General features: G+C 36.5%; 2 protein-coding genes across 8 annotated transcripts in view; one reads left to right on the top strand and one right to left on the bottom strand.

The window, feature by feature from the left end:
- Positions 1-5412: 5412 nt before the first annotated feature.
- On the top strand, positions 5413-13223 carry pdss1 (prenyl (decaprenyl) diphosphate synthase, subunit 1). The gene is made up of 11 exons (XM_056364633.1): positions 5413-9239; positions 10055-10119; positions 10211-10343; positions 10465-10595; positions 10781-10922; positions 11010-11121; positions 11212-11321; positions 11425-11505; positions 11602-11715; positions 11816-11896; positions 12175-13223. The coding sequence occupies exons 1-11, from the start codon at positions 9084-9086 to the stop codon at positions 12313-12315; spliced, it is 1266 nt and encodes a 421-aa protein (XP_056220608.1). The 5' UTR covers positions 5413-9083; the 3' UTR covers positions 12316-13223.
- Positions 13224-13651: 428 nt separating this feature from the next.
- abi1a (abl-interactor 1a) overlaps positions 13652-20122 on the bottom strand; it is a 46614-nt gene continuing 40143 nt past the window's right edge. For 3 of the 7 annotated variants that reach the window (XM_056364631.1, XM_056364626.1, XM_056364627.1), the window contains 4 exons: positions 18655-18969; positions 16555-16641; positions 15264-15449; positions 13652-15164 (listed from right to left, as the gene is read on the bottom strand). In XM_056364631.1, the coding sequence (XP_056220606.1) occupies positions 14989-15164; positions 15264-15449; positions 16555-16641; positions 18655-18969 (764 nt within the window). In that variant the 3' untranslated portion in view covers positions 13652-14988. The remainder of the gene's footprint in view (positions 15165-15263; positions 15450-16554; positions 16642-18654; positions 18970-20122) is intronic. The other 4 variants (XM_056364628.1, XM_056364632.1, XM_056364629.1 and 1 more) reach the window with 2 other exon arrangements.

A 20122-nucleotide genomic window follows, 5' to 3' on the forward strand; every position in this document is an offset into this window, starting at 1 on the left:
ATACTATACTATGTCTTTTTTTTTTTGCTTTTAGGGCCTTATTATATCATTACATCTTCATACCTTCCCAAATTATGATGCTTTCTGATAGTTTTATGCTTTATTATACTTTGTCATTTTTTCAATTTTTTTGCCATAGTATACTATGTCGTTTTTTTGAGAATTTTATGCCATACTACACTTTGATGTTTTTGAGAATTTTATGCCTTACTGTACTATGACAATTTTATGGCATACTATACTATGACGTTTTTGACATTTTCATGCCTTACAAAGTTTTTGAGAATCTTATGCCTTATGATGTTTTTTGACATTTTTATGCCTCAATACACTATGATGCTTTCATTTTTCACCATACTTTGATGTCCTGATGGTTAAATATATGATGAAACAAGGAGAGACAAATTAGTACAATAGTTAGAACTGATGCTTCATAAAGAGATGGTTGTGAGTTTAAATCTCAGTGTTTGCAATTTTTTTTTTTTTTACCATACTATACTATGTCGTTTTCTTTTGCTTTGAGGGCCTTATTATATCATTACATCTTCATACCTTCCCAAATTATGATGCTTTCTGATGGTTTTATGCTTTATTATACTTTGTCATTTTTTCAATTTTTTTGCCATACTATACTATGCTGTTTTTTCACGTTTTTTTGCCATACTATACTATGTCATTTTTCTTGTTTTTAGGGCTTTATTATATCATTACGTCTGCATACCTTCCCAAATTATGACATTTTCTGATGGTTTTATGCTTTATTGTACTTTCTCATTTTTTCAATTTTTTTGCCATACTATACTATGCCGCTTTTTCACGTTTATTGCCATACTATACTATGTTGTTTTTCTTGCTTTTAGGGCCTTATTATATCATTACGTCTTCATACCTTCCCAAATTATGATGCTTTCTGATGGTTTTTTGCTTTATTATAATTTGTCATTTTTTCAATTTTTTTGCCATACTATACTATGCCGTTTTTTCAAGTTTTTTTGCCATACTATACTATGTCATTTTTCTTGTTTTTAGGGCTTTATTATATCATTACGTCTGCATGCCTTCCCAAATTATGACATTTTCTGATGGTTTTATGCTTTATTGTACTTTGTCATTTTTTCAATTTTTTTGCCATACTATACTATGCCGTTTTTTCACGTTTTTTGCCATACTATACAATGTTGTTTTTCTTGCTTTTAGGGCCTTATTATATCATTACATCTTCATACCTTCCCAAATTATGATGCTTTCTGATGGTTTTATGCTTTATTGTACTTTGTCATTTTTTCAATTTTTTTGCCATACTATACAATGTTGTTTTTCTTGCTTTTAGGGCCTTATTATATCATTACATCTTCATACCTTCCCAAATTATGATGCTTTCTGATGGTTTTATGCTTTATTATACTTTGTCATTTTTTCAATTTTTTTGCCATACTATACTATGCCGTTTTTTCACGTTTTTTGCCATACTATACTATGTCTTTTTTTTTTTGCTTTTAGGGCCTTATTATATCATTACATCTTCATACCTTCCCAAATTATGATGCTTTCTGATGGTTTTATGCTTTATTATACTTTGTCATTTTTTCAATTTTTTTGCCATACTATACTATGTCATTTTTTTTGTTTTTAGGGCTTTATTATATCAATACATCTGCATACCTTCCCAAATTACAACATTCTCTGTTGGTTTTATGCTTTATTATACTGTCATTTTTTCAATTTTTTTGCCATACTATACTATGCCGTTTTTTCACGTTTTTTGCCATACTATACAATGTTGTTTTTCTTGCTTTTAGGGCCTTATTATATCATTACATCTTCATACCTTCCCAAATTATGATGCTTTCTGATAGTTTTATGCTTTATTATACTTTGTCATTTTTTCAATTTTTTTGCCATACTATACTATGCCGTTTTTTCACGTTTTTTGCCATACTATACAATGTTGTTTTTCTTGCTTTTAGGGCTTTATTATATCAATACATCTGCATGCCTTCCCAAATTACAACATTCTCTGTTGGTTTTATGCTTTATTATACTGTCATTTTTTCAATTTTTTTGCCATACTATACTATGCCGTTTTTTCACGTTTTTTGCCATACTATACAATGTTGTTTTTCTTGCTTTTAGGGCCTTATTATATCATTACATCTTCATACCTTCCCAAATTATGATGCTTTCTGATAGTTTTATGCTTTATTATACTTTGTCATTTTTTCAATTTTTTTGCCATACTATACTATGCCGTTTTTTCACGTTTTTTGCCATACTATACAATGTTGTTTTTCTTGCTTTTAGGGCCTTATTATATCATTACATCTTCATACCTTCCCAAATTATGATGCTTTCTGATGGTTTTATGCTTTATTATACTTTGTCATTTTTTCAATTGTTTTGCCATACTATACTATGCCGTTTTTTCAAGTTTTTTGCCATACTATACTATGTCTTTTTTTTTTTTGCTTTTAGAGCTTTATTATATCATTACATCTGCATACCTTCCCAAATTATGACGTTTTCTGATGGTTTTATGCTTTATTATACTTTGTCATTTTTTCAATTTTTTTGCCATACTATACTATGCCGTTTTTTGCCATACTATACTATGTCTTTTTTTTTTTGCTTTTAGGGCCTTATTATATCATTACATCTTCATACCTTCCCAAATTATGATGCTTTCTGATGGTTTTATGCTTTATCATACTTTGTCATTTTTTCATTTTTTTGCCATACTATACTATGCCGTTTTTTCACGTTTTTTTGCCATACTATACTATGTCATTTTTCTTGTTTTTAGGGCTTTATTATATCATTACGTCTGCATACCTTCCCAAATTATGATACTTTCTGATGGTTTTATGCTTTATTATACTTTGTAATTTTTTCAATTTTTTTGCCATAGTATACTATGTCGTTTTTTTGAGAATTTTGTGCCTTACTGTACTATGACAATTTTATGGCATACCATACTATGACGTTTTTGACATTTTCATGCCTTACAAAGTTTTTGAGAATCTTATGCCTTATGATGTTATTGACATTTTTATGCCTCAATACACTATGATGCTTTAATTTTTCACCATACTTTGATGTCCTGATGGTAAAATATATGATAAAATAAGGAGAGATTAAATAGTACAATGGTTAGAACTGATGCTTCATAAAGAGAAGGTTGTGAGTTTAAATCTCAGTGTTTGCAATTTTTTTTTTTTTTTGCCATACTATACTATGTCGTTTTTTTTGCTTTTAGGGCCTTATTATATCATTACGTCTTCATACCTTCCCAAATTATGACGCTTTCTGATGGTTTTATGCTTTATTATACTTTGTCATTTTTTCAATTTTTTTGCCATACTATACTATGTCGTTTTTTTTTGCTTTTAGGGCCTTATTATATCATTACGTCTTCATACCTTCCCAAATTATGATGCTTTCTGATGGTTTTATGCTTTATTATACTTTGTCATTTTTTCAATTTTTTTGCCATACTATACTATGCCGTTTTTTCACGTTTTTTGCCATACTATACTATGTTGTTTTTCTTGCTTTTAGGGCCTTATTATATCATTACATCTTCATACCTTCCCAAATTATGATGCTTTCTGATGGTTTTATGCTTTATTATACTTTGTCATTTTTTCAATTTTTTTTGCCATACCATACTATGCCGTTTTTTCACGTTTTTTTGCCATACTATGCTATGTCATTTTTTTTGTTTTTAGGGCTTTATTATATCAATACATCTGCATACCTTCCCAAATTACGACATTCTCTGTTGGTTTTATGCTTTATTATACTTTGTCATTTTTTCAAGTTTTTTTGCTATAGTATACTATATCGTTTTTTTGAGAATTTTATGCCATACTACACTATGATGTTTTTGAGAATTTTATGCCTTACTGTACTATGACAATTTTATGGCATACTATACTATGACGTTGTTACAACCAGCTCATTAGGGGAAAGGGAAGTAACATAAAACCCAAAATGTTAAGGGTTAAATAGGGTTATTTATTAACCAAAGTAAACAGGGTAAACAAAAAGGGAGGCGGCACAAGAAAAACAAAGCCACCCAATAATGCAGTTAACACAAAAAACACGAGCAGCTATCAAAAGAAAAACAAAACAACAAAACACCAGATCTCAAACAAAGCTGCACTTGACTTTACGCTAGCAAACCAAAAACACACAACCTTAGCTCTTCACATTGTTTCACTCGGCTCAAATTAATTAATCACAATCACACAAGCGCAGGTACACAGCGCGGAGGCGAGTCTGCATATGGGCAACGCAGATCGCCACGAACAACCGAATGACAGTTCTTTTATACTCGGGGTGGAGACGAGGGGCGGGCCCAGCCAATCAAGGGAGATGGCTTGCAGCTGGAGCATCGAAGGTGCGGCGAAAAAGGCGGAACACTCCCAGCAAATCCCGGTGACGTCACGGGCATCCCCTCTCGCAGGGTCAGACTGCAACAACAGGCGACCGAGACAGGACACAACACAACCACACACACACACACACACACATAGGGAAAGACAAAGGTCCCCCGGATACGGCCACGGCCGTAACAGACGTTTTTGACATTTTCATGCCTTACAAAGTTTTTGAGAATCTTATGCCTTATGATGTTTTTTGACATTTTTATGCCTCAATACACTATGATGCTTTCATTTCTCACCATACTTTGATGTCCTGATGGTTAAATATATGATGAAACAAGGAGAAAAAAAATAGTACAATGGTTAGAACTGATGCTTCATAAAGAGAAGCTTGTGAGTTTAATTCTCAGTGTTTGTGATTTTTTTTTTTTTCCATACTAAACTATGCCGTTTTTTCACATTTTTGGCATAGTATACTATGTCGTTTTCTTTTTGCTTTTAGGGCCTTATTATATCATTACATCTTCATACCTTCCCAAATTATGACACTTTCTGATGGTTTTTTGCTTTATTATACTTTGTCATTTTTTTAATTTTTTAGCCATACTATACTATGCCGTTTTTTCATGTTTTTTGCCATACTATACTATGTTGTTTTTCTTGCTTTTAGGGCCTTATTATATCCTTACATCTTCATACCTTCCCAAATTATGACATTTTCTGATGGTTTTATGCTTTATTGTACTTTGTCATTTTTTCAATTTTTTTGCCATACTATACTATGCCGTTTTTTCACATTTTTTGCCATACTACACTATGCCATTTTTCTTGTTTTTAGGGTTTTATTATATCATTATGTCTTCATACCTTCCCAAATTATGACATTTTCTGATGGTTTTATGCTTTATTGTACTTTGTCATTTTTTCAATTTTTTTGCCATACTATACTATGCCGTTTTTTCACGTTTTTTGCCATACTATGCCGTTTTCTGCCATACTATACTATGTCGTTTTTTTTGCTTTTAGAGCTTTATTATATCATTACATCTGCATACCTTCCCAAATTACGACGTTTTCTGATGGTTTTATGCTTTATTATACTTTGTCATTTTTTCAATTTTTTTGCCATAGTATACTATGTCGTTTTTTTGAGAATTTTATGCCATACTACACTATGATGTTTTTGAGAATTTTACGCCTTACTGTACTATGAAAATTTTATGGCATACTATACTATGACTTTTTTGACATTTTCATGCCTTACAAAGTTTTTGAGAATCTTATGTCTTATGATGTTTTTTGACATTTTTATGCCTCAATACACTATGATGCTTTTATTTCTCACCATACTTTGATGTCCTGATGGTTAAATATATGATGAAACAAGGAGAGACAAATTAGTACAATAGTTAGAACTGATGCTTCATAAAGAGAAGGTTGTGAGTTCAAATCTCAGTGTTTGCATTTTTTTTTTTTTTTGCCATACTATGCCATTTTTTCAAGTTTTTTTGCCATACTATACTATGTTGTTTTTTTTGCTTTTAGGGCCTTATTATATCATTACATCTTCATACCTTCCCAAATTATGACGCTTTCTGATGGTTTTATGCTTTATTATACTGTCATTTTTTCAATTTTTTTGCCATACTAAAATATGCCGTTTTTTCACATTTTTGGCATACTATACTATGTTGTTTTTTTTTGCTTTTAGGGCCTTATTATATCATTATGTCTTCATACCTTCCCAAATTATGACGTTTTCTGATGGTTTTATGCTTTATTGTACTTTGTCATTTTTTCAATTTTTTTGCCATACTATACTATGCCGTTTTTTCATGTTTTTTGCCATACTATACTATGTCTTTTTTTTTTTTGCTTTTAGAGCTTTATTATATCATTACATCTGCATACCTTCCCAAATTACGACGTTTTCTGATGGTTTTATGCTTTATTATACTTTGTCATTTTTTCAATTTTTTTGCCATAGTATACTATGTCATTTTTTTTATTTTTTAGCCATACTATACTATGCCGTTTTTTCATGTTTTTTGCCATACTATACTATGTTGTTTTTCTTGCTTTTAGGGCCTTATTATATCCTTACATCTTCATACCTTCCCAAATTATGACATTTTCTGATGGTTTTATGCTTTATTGTACTTTGTCATTTTTTCAATTTTTTTGCCATACTATACTATGCCGTTTTTTCACGTTTTTTGCCATACTATACTATGTCTTTTTTTTTTTGCTTTTAGAGCTTTATTATATCATTACATCTGCATACCTTCCCAAATTACGACGTTTTCTGATGGTTTTATGCTTTTTTATACTTTGTCATTTTTTTCAATTTTTTTGCCATAGTATACTATGTCGTTTTTTTGAGAATTTTATGCCATACTACACTATGATGTTTTTGAGAATTTTACGCCTTACTGTACTATGACAATTTTATGGCATACTATACTATGACTTTTTTGACATTTTCATGCCTTACAAAGTTTTTGAGAATCTTATGTCTTATGATGTTTTTTGACATTTTTATGCCTCAATACACTATGATGCTTTCATTTCTCACCATACTTTGATGTCCTGATGGTTAAATATATGATGAAACAAGGAGAGACAAATTAGTACAATAGTTAGAACTGATGCTTCATAAAGAGAAGGTTGTGAGTTCAAATCTCAGTGTTTGCATTTTTTTTTTTTTTTGCCATACTATGCCGTTTTTTCACGTTTTTTTGCCATACTATACTATGTTGTTTTTTTTGCTTTTAGGGCCTTATTATATCATTACGTCTTCATACCTTCCCAAATTATGACGCTTTCTGATGGTTTTATGCTTTATTATACTGTCATTTTTTCAATTTTTTTGCCATACTAAAATATGCCGTTTTTTTCACATTTTTGGCATACTATACTATGTTGTTTTTTTTTGCTTTTAGGGCCTTATTATATCATTATGTCTTCATACCTTCCCAAATTATGACGTTTTCTGATGGTTTTATGCTTTATTATACTTTGTCATTTTTTTTAATTTTTTTGCCATACTATACTATGCCGTTTTTTCATGTTTTTTGCCATACTATACTATGTTGTTTTCTTGCTTTTAGTGCCTTATTATATCATTACATCTTCATACCTTCCCAAATTATGATGCTTTCTGATGGTTTTATGCTTTATTATACTTTGTCATTTTTTCAATTTTTTTGCCATACTATACTATGCCGTTTTTTCACGTTTTTTGCCATACTATACTATGTAATTTTTCTTGTTTTTAGGGCTTCATTATATCATTACGTCTTCATACCTTCCCAAATTATGACGTTTTCTGATGGTTTTATGCTTTATTATACTTTGTCATTTTTTCAATTTTTTTGCCATACTATATTATGACATTCTTTGACATTTATGGCCTTATTATATCATGACGTGTTCATACCTTCCCAAATTATGACATTTTCTGATAGTATTATGCTTTATTATACTTTGTCATATTTTCAATTTTTTTGTCTTACTATATTGTTTTTTTTTTTGCTTTTGAGGGCCTATTACACCATGACGTTTTCACGCTTATTGCCAAACTTTTCGATGATGTTTTTGAGAATTTTATGCCATACTATACTATGACGTTTTTTAAGAATTTTATGCCATACTAGAATGTGATGTTTTTTGAAAATTTCATGTCACAATATACTATGATGTTTTTGAGAATTTTATGCCATACTATACTATGACGTTTTTTTTTCAGAATTTTATGCCATACTATAATTTGATGTTTCTTGATAAATTTAATGTCACAATATACTATGATGTTTTCTGAGAATTTTATGGCATACTATACTATGACGTTTTTTGACATTTTTATGTAAAACTATACAAAGATGTTTTTGAGAATTTTATCCCTTACTGTAGTAAGACGTTTTTTGACATTTTTATGCCATACTATACTTTGACATTTCTTTTGCCTTACTATACTACGACAATCGTATTCCATACTATACTATGCTGTTTTTTTTGAGATTTTTATGCCTTATTATACTATGGCAATTTTATGCCATACTATACTATGACGTTTTTACACATTTTATGCCATACTATGATGATTTTTGCCATTTTCTTTGCCGTACTATAGTAGGACTTTTTTGACATTTTTATGCCTTTTTTATATTAATATATCATCACATATACTATGGCGCCCCCCCCCCCCCCTTATTATACTATGAGCTTTCATAACTTAGTATCTTATAGCCTAACCTCAGGTAAGCTTAATCCTAAATAAATAACAAAAAACAACCCTAAGTCAAAGCAGTTAGCCGTACTGTGGAAACCAGGTAGGCTAACATAACTTTGTCTGGTTTGTTTTTAAAACTATCTCAAATATTAAACATTAGTTCTACTGAAAACCCCAGTAGCTACAGTTACCTAAGCTAACTGTTAGCTAACCAGCTAGTAGCCTTATCTCCAAAACTTACGCTCGTATATTTTCTGGAGAAAACAAACAGTAGTTTATTTCTACCACTGCATTCCAGAGAACATGAATGTCATCTTGAAGGGAAACAATTGTGTGTCTCTAAATATTCTGCCTTCTGTTGCTAACGTTAAATCCAATTTACGGAGCGTCACCAACGGACCCCGGTTACTCATTTCCGGTTCCGTTAAATTATATGAGCCGAAGGTGACGCGTGCGGGCTGTGGAACATGGCGGGTCCAATGTGGAGGCAATGCCGGAGGTGGAGTACAAACTGTACGAGTGCGAGTTTATTGGAAACCTTGTGGCATTTTAACTGCAGGTCTGTGTCTTTCTCGGCGTCCTCTCTGGGGCGGCCGTCGTGGAGCTCAAGGCCGGGGAACGAGGTGAGTTTTGCGGCTGGCAGGACGCCGGGAAGGGAGTGCTGTCAAACCCAGCTAGGAAGGTCATACATGGGACCGAGCTGTCAGCCGGTCCCAGTGAATGGTAGTCTCATTCAGCCAACATGTGTTTCACTGCAGTGTGTGTTGCATTTCCTGACATTCTGCCATGTGCCTATTGCAAAGGGTAACGTGTGCGTTTTGTAAGAATTTCGTAATTGAATGGTGACTTGTTGCAGGGGTGTTGGCTTGTTCAACTTATCCTGCACACATAAAGGTCAAGACCTGCTCCAGATACTATAGGGAAGGCACACTAAGCTCTGTCCTTTATTTAGCCTGTTGTCCTACGAACCCTAACAAATCTTGTCTAGTTTCCGGTCATTTCGATTTTGTTGCATTCATTCATTCATTCATTCATTCATTCATTCATTCATTCATTCATTTGACATTGACTCCTGTGTGCTTTTCCAGACTTGCTCCCTCAATTTAAATAAACCATCATTCAAAAAAATCTTAAGCACAAACCATAATCCAAGGTATCAGACATTTTCTTAAATTATTTGTATTTATCATGATGAATCACAGGAAGTTCCTGTTCGCTTATTCTCTGTATAAATTAAATTTACTAACATGAGGGTCTATGTATAGAATTTCCTACCTACCTCAGCTTGCTAAAATCCCCAAATTCACAACAGTAATTAAAAAAGTAGTGTATATGATCCCTGTCAAATTATGCTTGTTTATTTTCTGAAGTTATTATAATAAAATGTGCCTGAACTGATAATCTGTCTTTGTCTACCCTTTTTGTATTTTGATTTCAGGGACAGCCATCATCATCTACACAGATAAACCCAAAAATTTTAAACTTTATCTCATCTCTAAACAGGTGAGTTGTGATGTGATCCTGGGGTCTTCATTTCTTACACATATCATTTGTTGTATTATCACAGTTTATGTTTATATGTCTCTCTCTGCAGACACAAGTCACGGTTGCTGTATCCCACACTACAGTCTTGTTGCTGCAGAACGTTACACAGTGATGCAAAGCTCAAGGACCCCTTCACGTTAGCCCAGAAAGACCTTACAAGTTTATATGATGATATCAAAAAGGTACATTTTCAATAAATAAACAAGCATCCCAAAATTTGTGCAGAATCTCGTACCAAGTGTTCGGACACTAGTAGATTATGATTGAAATAAAAGACATGAATTGTATTACTCTGCTTCACAGGAGCTGTTTGTATCTAAAGAAGAGCTGAAGTCACTATGTGACTACTACTTTGATGGCAAGGGCAAAGCAATCCGACCAATGATTGTTGTCCTGATGGCCCGGGCTCTCAACATCCACAGCAACAGAGCGGGGTAAGATTTTATCACAATTTAAAAGAACACAACTCATTTACAAGTGACCTGTGATACACTGGTTACAGAGAAGATGCACCACGCCTTGTGACAGCGATTCTTAAATTGTTATATGAATCATAATCCAGGGTTTTTATTTCATCTCACTTCCTGCAATCTGTCGCCGGCCTTTGTCCTTTCGGCAGAGATTTGCTCCCAGGGCAGAGGGCCATAGCTATGATCTCAGAAATGATCCACACTGCCAGCCTGGTGCATGATGACGTCATAGATGGATCAGATAAGCGGAGAGGAAAGAGAACCATCAATGAAGTGTGGGGTGAAAGAAAGGTAACGGCTTCTTTCCTCTTCATCTCACCTGATAATATTTTATTTGAGGATATATATATGTAATTTTCTTTTTGTCCTCTCTTCCAGGCGATCCTGGCAGGAGATTTCATCCTCTCAGCCGCCTCCATGGCCTTGGCTCGTATTGGAAACAACACTGTGGTTAAAGTGTTGTCACAGGTCATAGAAGACCTGGTACGAGGTACGGTTTAGCACTCAAACTGTCCAAATCGGTTTTCCTCGTCCTCGTTGGTGAATTTCAATGCCTGATCTATACCGATTGTGCTTCCAGGTGAATTCATGCAGCTGGGTTCCAAGGAGAACGAGAACGAGAGATTCAAGCACTACCTCGAGAAAACCTTCAAGAAGACGGCGAGTCTTATTGCAAACAGTTGTAAAGCAGTATGTACGTTCTGTCTGCACATAAATAGCCCAGAGATGGAAGGAGGCCTCAGTTTCTGCACTTAAGTGTTTTTTGTTGACTGTCTGTCCTCTTTTATTTAAGGTATCCATTCTGGTAAATTCTGATCCCGAAGTTCATGAAATCGCCTACCAGTATGGGAAGAATGTTGGCATCGCATTTCAGGCATGTTCTGATGTTTATGTGTTCAAATCACATCAGTTATATTTGCAAAGTGAGAACTAGAGTTACAATACGAGTTTATTTGTCTCTGCCCTGTAGTTAGTGGATGATGTCTTGGACTTCACATCAGGGGCCAATCACCTGGGGAAGCCCTCAGCTGCAGATCTCAAACTGGGCTTGGCCACTGGACCAGTCCTGTTTGCTTGTCAGCAGGTGAGACCAACATTTTATTATTTAAACTGGAAACATGTTCAGGTTTTAATACAAACTGTACACAAGAGTCTTTATCTCTATTTCTTTTTTTTTTTTTTAGTTTCCTGAGCTTCATGCAATGATCATGAGGCGTTTCAGCTCTAATGGAGATGTAGATCGAGCTTGGCAATACGTCCTTCAGGTATGACCAATAATACATAATAACAAAAATTACAAATGGATCAACACTTTAAATAAAACACAGGAACAATTAGGACCTTTAAGTGTTGATATTATTGTCATGTAAGGTCCTGAAATGTATTAAATAGAGATTACAGATATTTTCAGTCACAGATAATTATATCCTCAATAAGTTCTGTAAGGAAACAATGTCGTCCTTCCTGTGTCAGACATATTATTATAAGCTAGACATTAACTAATATTACCGCCCCCCCCCCCCACATCTTGTTTCTGCTTCAGAGCGATGGCGTGCAACAGACCAACTTCCTGGCCCAGCGTTACTGTCAAGAAGCCATCCGACAGATCAGTATGCTCAGGCCGTCCCCAGAGAGAGACGCCCTCATCAGGCTCACTGAGATGGTGCTCACCAGAGACAAATGAGCCTCCTCCTGCTGGGGGGGTGTGGGTGGTGGTGGTGGGGGGGGTTCACTTCAGGCAGCTACCTGTTGAAAGACAACTCACCCTGACCTCCCCCCCTCCCCCCTTCACCGTGTCTGTGTGTGTGTGTGTGTGTGTCTGCACAGGGCGAGGGAGGTCAGAAACGGAGAGGGAAGCGATGGGGAGTTCGGTTCGGGGGACACCCCCCCCTCCCCCCGGTGCTGGTTTTTAGTGCCAACTGTAAATGGAAAAGGGGAGCAAGCTTTGTCAGAACACTTACTGAGAATCGGAGCAGCTTGAAGGGGGGGGTCTCCCCCGAACCGACAAACCTGTTGTTTCACGGCTCTCTCCTGAAACATACGTATGGGTTAGTCCTATTAAAATGGTTTTTGACATATAAATACACTTGGGTTTTTAATGCACATCCTTGTGATTTCGGCTTCCTACATGAAATCACGGCGATGATCTGGAAATGAATTATAATCTTTAAATCATGGGATGCCACCGCAAACTGCAACCAATACCTTCAACACGTACAGTACTGTAACTACAACTGCCTCCCCATGACTCGGACTAGCAGACTGTGAGTGAACACAGTTTGTTACCTGCTAGTCCTGAGCTGTGGAGTTGTTGAACAATCTCTTATTCCAAATGATAGATATATATATATACATATACATATATATGTATATAAAAAAAAAAGTGCATAATTGTCATGGGTGTCAGGAGCGTCTGGATCTGTGTTAATGTGTTTTCGAGATCCGTCCACACCTTTTTAAAAAGGCCAAACAGTCGTGTCTTTTTGACTTGTGAAATGTTATGAGGTTACTTCTGTAATGCAAAGTGCCCTGTAACAACTGAAGGCCTTAACATCTGCAATGACTGTGTGCTCAATAAACCAACAGTTTTTCTTTTTTTTTATTATTTAAATCAATCTCTTGCTCTGTGTTTTTGATTTCCTCCGAGTGACCACACATGCATGTTGTACATAGAATTGTTTATTATAAAAGACTGTACATTAATTTTTCAATCAACATTTTATATGTACAAATGAAGGGCAGACAGAGATAGATTTCAATATATTCTACCCATGAAATTGAGCCAGAACATGTTTTTTTTTTGTGTTTTTTTTAAATTTGGAAATACTAAAGCAAATGGGCAAAACATCAAGGCATCAGCTGCAGTATCCTGAAACGGTACATGGCGACCACTGCGTGTTAACCTTGCGTTTGAAAGTCAAGATCATGTTAGATGAATGTTTGAGGGCTAACCAAAAACAAAAAAAAACAATGTTAAGATGATTTCGAGACCTGAGTGAAACCTAATATTGATTGGCTGATTTCTTGAGTTAAATATGTACACCTGTGCAGCCCAGAGGACTTCATGTTCGGAGCAGTCAACATGGTCCTTGAACCCAGAGCAGGTCGTTGTTGCTTTGAGAAGACTGAGGAGGTATTAGAGTTGTTTATTGGTCTACTGCGTTACATCTGAAATTTGTCACATGGCAGTGTTAGGCACGACAATTCCAGTCTAACCGTCACCGCACGCCGTCTATCAGAGCCGAAGTCTGTTATTGCCAGTTACCAATGGATCCTACAGATTGTGTGTGGATTAGTATAGAGGATATAACAGTGATGTGACATTATCTTTTAAATGCTTTGCTAATAAGCCAAAAAAAAAAAAAAAAAATGGAATGTGTTTTCTTGCTTCAAACTGATCGAAACGCTCGACAAAGTGATCTCTCTTTCATTTTTAGGATTTTTTAAGTTAAAATGACAAATCCGCATTTAAAAAAAAAAAAAAAGGTGAGACCACGGGAAAGCCTGAAAATTACTTCAGAGTCTAAAAAGTTCAGTGATTACAACAGTGGAATAAAAATTAAAACAAAAAAAAATAAAAAAAGGTGAGTACACTTACAACATAATGGAAGCATAATGGCAATAAACTTAAGATTACATTATATCTCTTAAAATTTTGCATGCTTTTAACGCCAAAGTGATTTTTTTCAGAAATAACTTTCTTTGAAATACCATTTACAGTATTTAAATTTGTGGATTATTGACAGGCCGTGTCCGTGTTTGTTCACCGTACAAACGGGCCTCATGGCGTCGTGGAGGGCACCACTAATGAAAACTATCATATAATCGACATTCACTGAATTTACATTACAGAAACCCAGAGCGGCTGCAGCTCACATTATATACAACTGACAGTACAGACACTTCAACTGAAGGTGCGTACGTGACATTAACATTTTTTATTTATTTTTTTTTTTTATTTGTTCCATAAAACCTAATACTCTTGTTCACAAAAGGATTCAGTTCTGAATCACAAATCTTTGTCCAGGCGAGATGTACATCCTTCAGCTGTGCGACCATCGTCTTTGAGTTCAACCGGCGAGAGCACGTGCAGTCCAATTCTTTTAAAAACATTTTTTTTTTAATTATTATTTTACATATTCCATAAATGTCCCCCACCCGCCCATTTAACACCAAAATAAACTAAATAGATATTACTTTTCATTTTATTTGCAATCAGTTAGGGAAAGAACATTCTGTCATATCAAAAGAGGATCATACAGTTATGTCTATGCGGAGTCAAGATTTCTGCTGTCAGTCTCTCAGTGGATTATGATATGACTGAATAAATAGACTGTACTGTTACTGCGAGGTCCCTTCAGTCGGCGTAGTGCATGATGGACTCCACGTAGTTGCCGGGGAACAGGCCGGTGACGCCGTTGCACACGCCCTCATACCAGCCGTCGTCGTTCTTCTTGATGACGTAGATGATCGCCCCCTCCATGAAACTCAACTCGTCGTCCTTGTCCTTGGCGTAGTCGTAGATGGCCACCACTGACGAGAGAAGTACAAAGTGAGTATCCAATTAATTAATAAACTATAGATGAGAAGACAAGAGTTTCCGTAAAAGTAAGTTTATTTTCTTGGACAAACCTTTCTCGATGTAGTTCTTTGGAGCCCACTGCGGGTCTCCGTCAGCGTAGGGGTCGTTGTAGTGCACGACAGCAGCATCCTCCTCCTCGTAATCCACCGGAGGAGGCGGCGGCGGTGGAGGAGAGTCGTCAAACAAGGGCATGTCGTCCGGAGGGGGAGGGGGAGGTGGAGTAGGGGTATCTGCAACTGTGTTGGAACAGACGGAGAAGTGAGATCACTGAGAAGACTTTACCGAGTTGGGTTCAAAAGGTTGAAGAATCACCGGTTTGCATGAGCCTGTGATGGAGAGGGCGGCGGCTGAACCATGCAGGAGTAATGATAGGACATGCAGAACAGTGTGTATGGAAGGTTTTCTTTTTTTTTGAATATTAAATTCATCAAGCAGGCTGCATCGCTGTTAGGACTTCCCGTGGATCGCTTAATAGGATGATATAGTGTACATTTAAAGCCTCTTAAGTGAGCTGTGTAGTTTGTGCTCCTCTTGTTGTGGCTCTATTCAGTCATGCATTTACAGAAAAAAAGGAAAATTACACATGATTCATGAACACTTAATTGATCTCACATGCCGAGTCATGCTATTAAGTATGTTAGAGGTTTGTCTGACAGCATCCATATGGGGGGGGGGGGTATTGTAGAGGCTTTTCTATTGTTTTAATGAACACTTTAATATTATCCATTAATAAATGTCCATCGCTGACATTTAAAGTTGCTTCTGTCAAGAAATAATGCACCCAATACTCCAACACTGCATGTTTTGGACCAGCAGGGGGCAGCAAAGAGCCCTGTCTTCTCCAGCCCTGCCCTGCAGTGACCCCCTTTTTTTGGCATTTTTTTCCCACTTAAAACATTATTATTCACCTCAAATGAACTCAATCCTGTTGCGCTTCAACCAGTAAATAGATCAACTAAATAACTAAATTAAAAACAGTCTGTGGCAGCAACAGACTTCATTATTTTCTCTCCTGCATGTATTTTAAAATGTCACTTCTCTTGCCAAGTGAGATTATTCCATAATCTATGTCTCACACCCCTGAAAAACAATAAGAAACTGTAGTTTTATAAATGAATCTGTGTCCAAACAACAAATAAAGCTGCTTACAAGTGTAATAAAATGATGAAACAATCTAATGAGACATGTTCTTTGATAGTACATTGTTGCAAGAGGTTGATCTCAACAGAAGGAGAGAAGAGGACGGACGATGAACAAGCACAATGCATGCTGGGTGATGTCAGAGTGGGAATAGTTGGCACAGATAAGGAGGAAAGTATTTTTCTTAGCCTCTTCACTTACTGCTCTCCTGCATCCTGGCCACAAAGCCAGTCAGAGGTATCTGTGGAGTCAGCTGGGGCATGGGGGGAGGAGGAGGAGCGATAGACACTGAAAGCCGGCAAAGAAAAATGCAGAGAAAGAGAGCAACAGAGGAAGAAAGAAAAAAACAAAAACAAAGAGAAAGCCCATCAGTTACCAAGAATGTACAGAAGACAGTTAAAGAGTGCATCCCAATCCCAAGCAAACACAACACTGACAGAGACTAAAGAAACACACTGCAACAACTGTGAGCATGAACACATCTGATGGAACCAGACAGTGATTCGCAGCAGTGACAGATCGAGCGCTGACTCACACATTTTTTATTTATTTTTTAAATATTTTGAACATTTTCTAGAGAAAAATGACCAAATCAATTATTAAAATTACGATTGCCACATGAACTTGATCAACTGCAGCTGCAGCGCCTCCGCAGAATCAGACATAAAAAAAAAAAAAAAAAACGCTGTAAGACTGAAAAGTTGAATGACGTCTGTGACTGTGATGAGATTTCACAGGGTATCTGGGGATCTCTGAGGCCAGAGGATAAACTGCAGATTACGTTTGATTTCTGTCAATCGGAGAGTTCCCACTGTGAAATCAGCGAGTAACAACAACGGCCACAAGGGGGCACTGTTTGCCTTGAATGTCTGTCAACCTAAATTCCAGGCAAGGCTGCTGAACTCCCTTTGGAACCTGTTGTAGTTTTGTACTTTGAATTCTTATTTTACATTTTCTCAGACTTTTCCTCCCGGATCATTTGATCAACAGTGGCAGTGACATATTAAAACCAGCGCTTTGGTGAATGCACTTCTAGGTTGATAATCATCTTATGGAAATGAGATCACACACTGTGATCTGATGTCAGCCAGGTGTAAATGTAATTTGTACAGTGTGACCACATACTTAACCCTCCTGTTGTCCAAATTTGCCCCTTTTTCAAATGTTTTTATGGCAGAAATATGTTTTTTCTTTCATGTAACTTGCTTGGAAAATAACATGAATTGTTCATTACTACAATCTTTGCAAATTATCACTATTTTCATTGAATTTTTGGTGTTTTATTCAAATTAATAGCATCTGCGGTTTCCAAACAGTATCCTGACTAAAAGTTGACATATCCCTGTTCCTCTGATTGTAACGTGACTCAAAATAATTCAAAATTTTATTTTCTTTAACCCAAAAACAAGGTAAATTTTTATGTAAATGATGTATATTGACCGTAAACTTCCAAAAATAAAGTGTAAAAGTCGCAGTAACGAGTCTAAAAAGTCTAACAGACCTGGGATAACAAATGTTGCATGGTCGACGGGAAGACAATACAAAGAAAATCTTAATCACTTAACAGCTATCTCAAGCTGCAAGTTGCACCAGTAGCTAGAAAGTCTTTCCCTGAAAAAGTGACGTGATTAAAAATGAATGACGTACAAACCAAGCGTCGCTCTTCTTGGATTGTAACATGCTTAACTAATATGCATAATGAGACTTGATCTCAACGCAGGGGAAAATTGAGATAATGCTCATTAATAGCAGGTGTAAACGCAAAGACCCGTGAATCAGATGTGATTTTCTCCAGATACTGATCGCAGGTTGATAACAGGTAGAAACGGAGCCTAGGTTTTAGACAGTAGGAAGTTAAGTTTTAAAGCAAACAAAGAACTACATTTAAAAGGTCAATGTTTGACTATGCATTTCTGGCGATGCCAAAAACTGTGACTGCGCGTCGTTAGCAGACAGACTGTCTGCACCGCCTCTTCTGTTGAACTCAAGGACGAGGCGTTCTGCATCAATACTAAAGACATCCCACAGTTAGATAAAATAAAATAAGAATAAAATATAAAGGCATTAACCTGCACTTACAGGGAGTTAAGGGGAAAAGTCAATAATTCTGACAAGAATTCAAGCTTGACCTTCGGAAAGCAGTGACTCACTTGCAGATATGAAATACTGGTCTGTGGCTACAAAGGTTAGCTTGCTTTAGTTTGTGACTGTGCATCATTTGGAAGAAATGTGAGGTTTTGTGCTTCAGTGACAGTTTAGACTCTATAACGCAGGCGTGGGTTGGAGACAGAAGGGCCTTACTTGAGTTCTGGCCGTAGCCGGGAGTGCCTCCATTAATATGAGGCTGTTGTTGTTGCTGCTGCTGCTGCTGCTGCTGCTGTTGTTGCTGCTGCTGTTGTTGTTGCTGCTGCTGCTGCTGTTGCTGTTGCTGCTGCTGTAGTTGTTGCTGCTGCTGCAAGGAGAACTGGGAAGTGACCGACGGCGCCCGGCGGTAGGTGCCCGTGGCCGAAACCATAGAGATAGAGGAGTTGGAAGGGTTGTGCCGCGAAATCTGCCGCGAGATGGTTCCAAACTGGGACATTGGAGCGGGGCCCAGACCAGGCCCAGGGGCCACCGCTAGAAAAACCCAAAAACACAGGGAAGGAAGAGAGGAAAGACGGACAGGACCAAAGAGGGAAGATGGGGGTTAGATAGAGGAGATGGAAAGGGGAAGAAGGAAAAAAAAAAAAGCACCCACAACATGAATCATCAACAGTGTAAAAGTTAATGTGAGCTTTTAAATTCTGATTAGAGCCCCACACCTTCTGAAAAGACAATCAATAACCAATCAGAGGAAGCCGATGAGCTAGGGATGCAACGCAGATTATCAACTGATAAAATTCTCACAGAGACATTTCACCAGGGTAAAATGAAACACAAGAGAGTCTCAAGAGGTCGTCAAAAATAAATCCAGCACTTCAAGTTTCTTTAGAAAATATAGCAAAAAAGGAAAAGCAAAGGGGGGGAAGGTTCAGTGAGAAAACAGAACAGAGCAGCAACAGAACAGACTAATCCTTCAGGGTTCAACAGAACCGGCAGTGAAAAGAAAAAAAACTTCTTCACTCTCTTTTCATGGACGTGGGTTTAAATATCTACTCGAGAGTTCACGATCGAGTACACCGGTCGTCTGAGTACAACCCGAACCATCTCTTCAAACAGCAGCATTACTGCAACATTAAATACACTCAAATATTTAAAGACCGTGCGAACAGTGTGAGAATGTGTGTGTGTGTGCAAAACAAAAAAAATACAGAGAGACAGAATGGGGTTAAAAAACTGTTTGTCTGTTTGAGTATTTCCTGTCCATATTTCTAGATAACGCAGTGTCTCTCGGGAGAGGCCCTGCTCTCAGTTGGGGATGGGTGGAACCAGAGGAAGTAAAGATTCTGAAGAAACACAACGGCAAACAAACTTCTCCATATTGTGCCCGGCAGCAGTAATTATGTCTGAAAGTGTGCGCTGATGTTTTGAGGGAAACTTCCAAGTGATCATCTTGTTGAAGAATTTCAATTTGGCTGGAGTCGATCAGATACGAGCAGCCACTGTACAAACACCGGAGTTGATACCAATCAAACAGCTGGATGTGTCTCAGTCTTTGCAGAGCTCTCGGGAGTAAATCAAAACAAGTATCACTCAGTGATTCAGAGTCAATACAACTTGTAAATTAAAGCTGCATCAAGCAATATTGAACATTTGCAGCATCCAAATGGCTGTTTGAATGTTTTAGAAC

This window comes from Seriola aureovittata, chromosome 20 (genome assembly GCF_021018895.1).
Source record: "Seriola aureovittata isolate HTS-2021-v1 ecotype China chromosome 20, ASM2101889v1, whole genome shotgun sequence".
NCBI classification, from domain to species: domain Eukaryota; kingdom Metazoa; phylum Chordata; class Actinopteri; order Carangiformes; family Carangidae; genus Seriola; species Seriola aureovittata.

Coding starts and splice junctions, on each gene's coding strand:
- pdss1 (XM_056364633.1), top strand. CDS start 9,084: ATGGCGGGTCCAATGTGGAGGCAATGCCGGAGGTGGAGTACAAACTGT. Junction 11,322..11,424: donor TTGCAAACAGTTGTAAAGCA/GTATGTACGTTC, acceptor CTTTTATTTAAG/GTATCCATTCTGGTAAATTC. Junction 11,716..11,815: donor TCCTGTTTGCTTGTCAGCAG/GTGAGACCAACA, acceptor TTTTTTTTTTAG/TTTCCTGAGCTTCATGCAAT.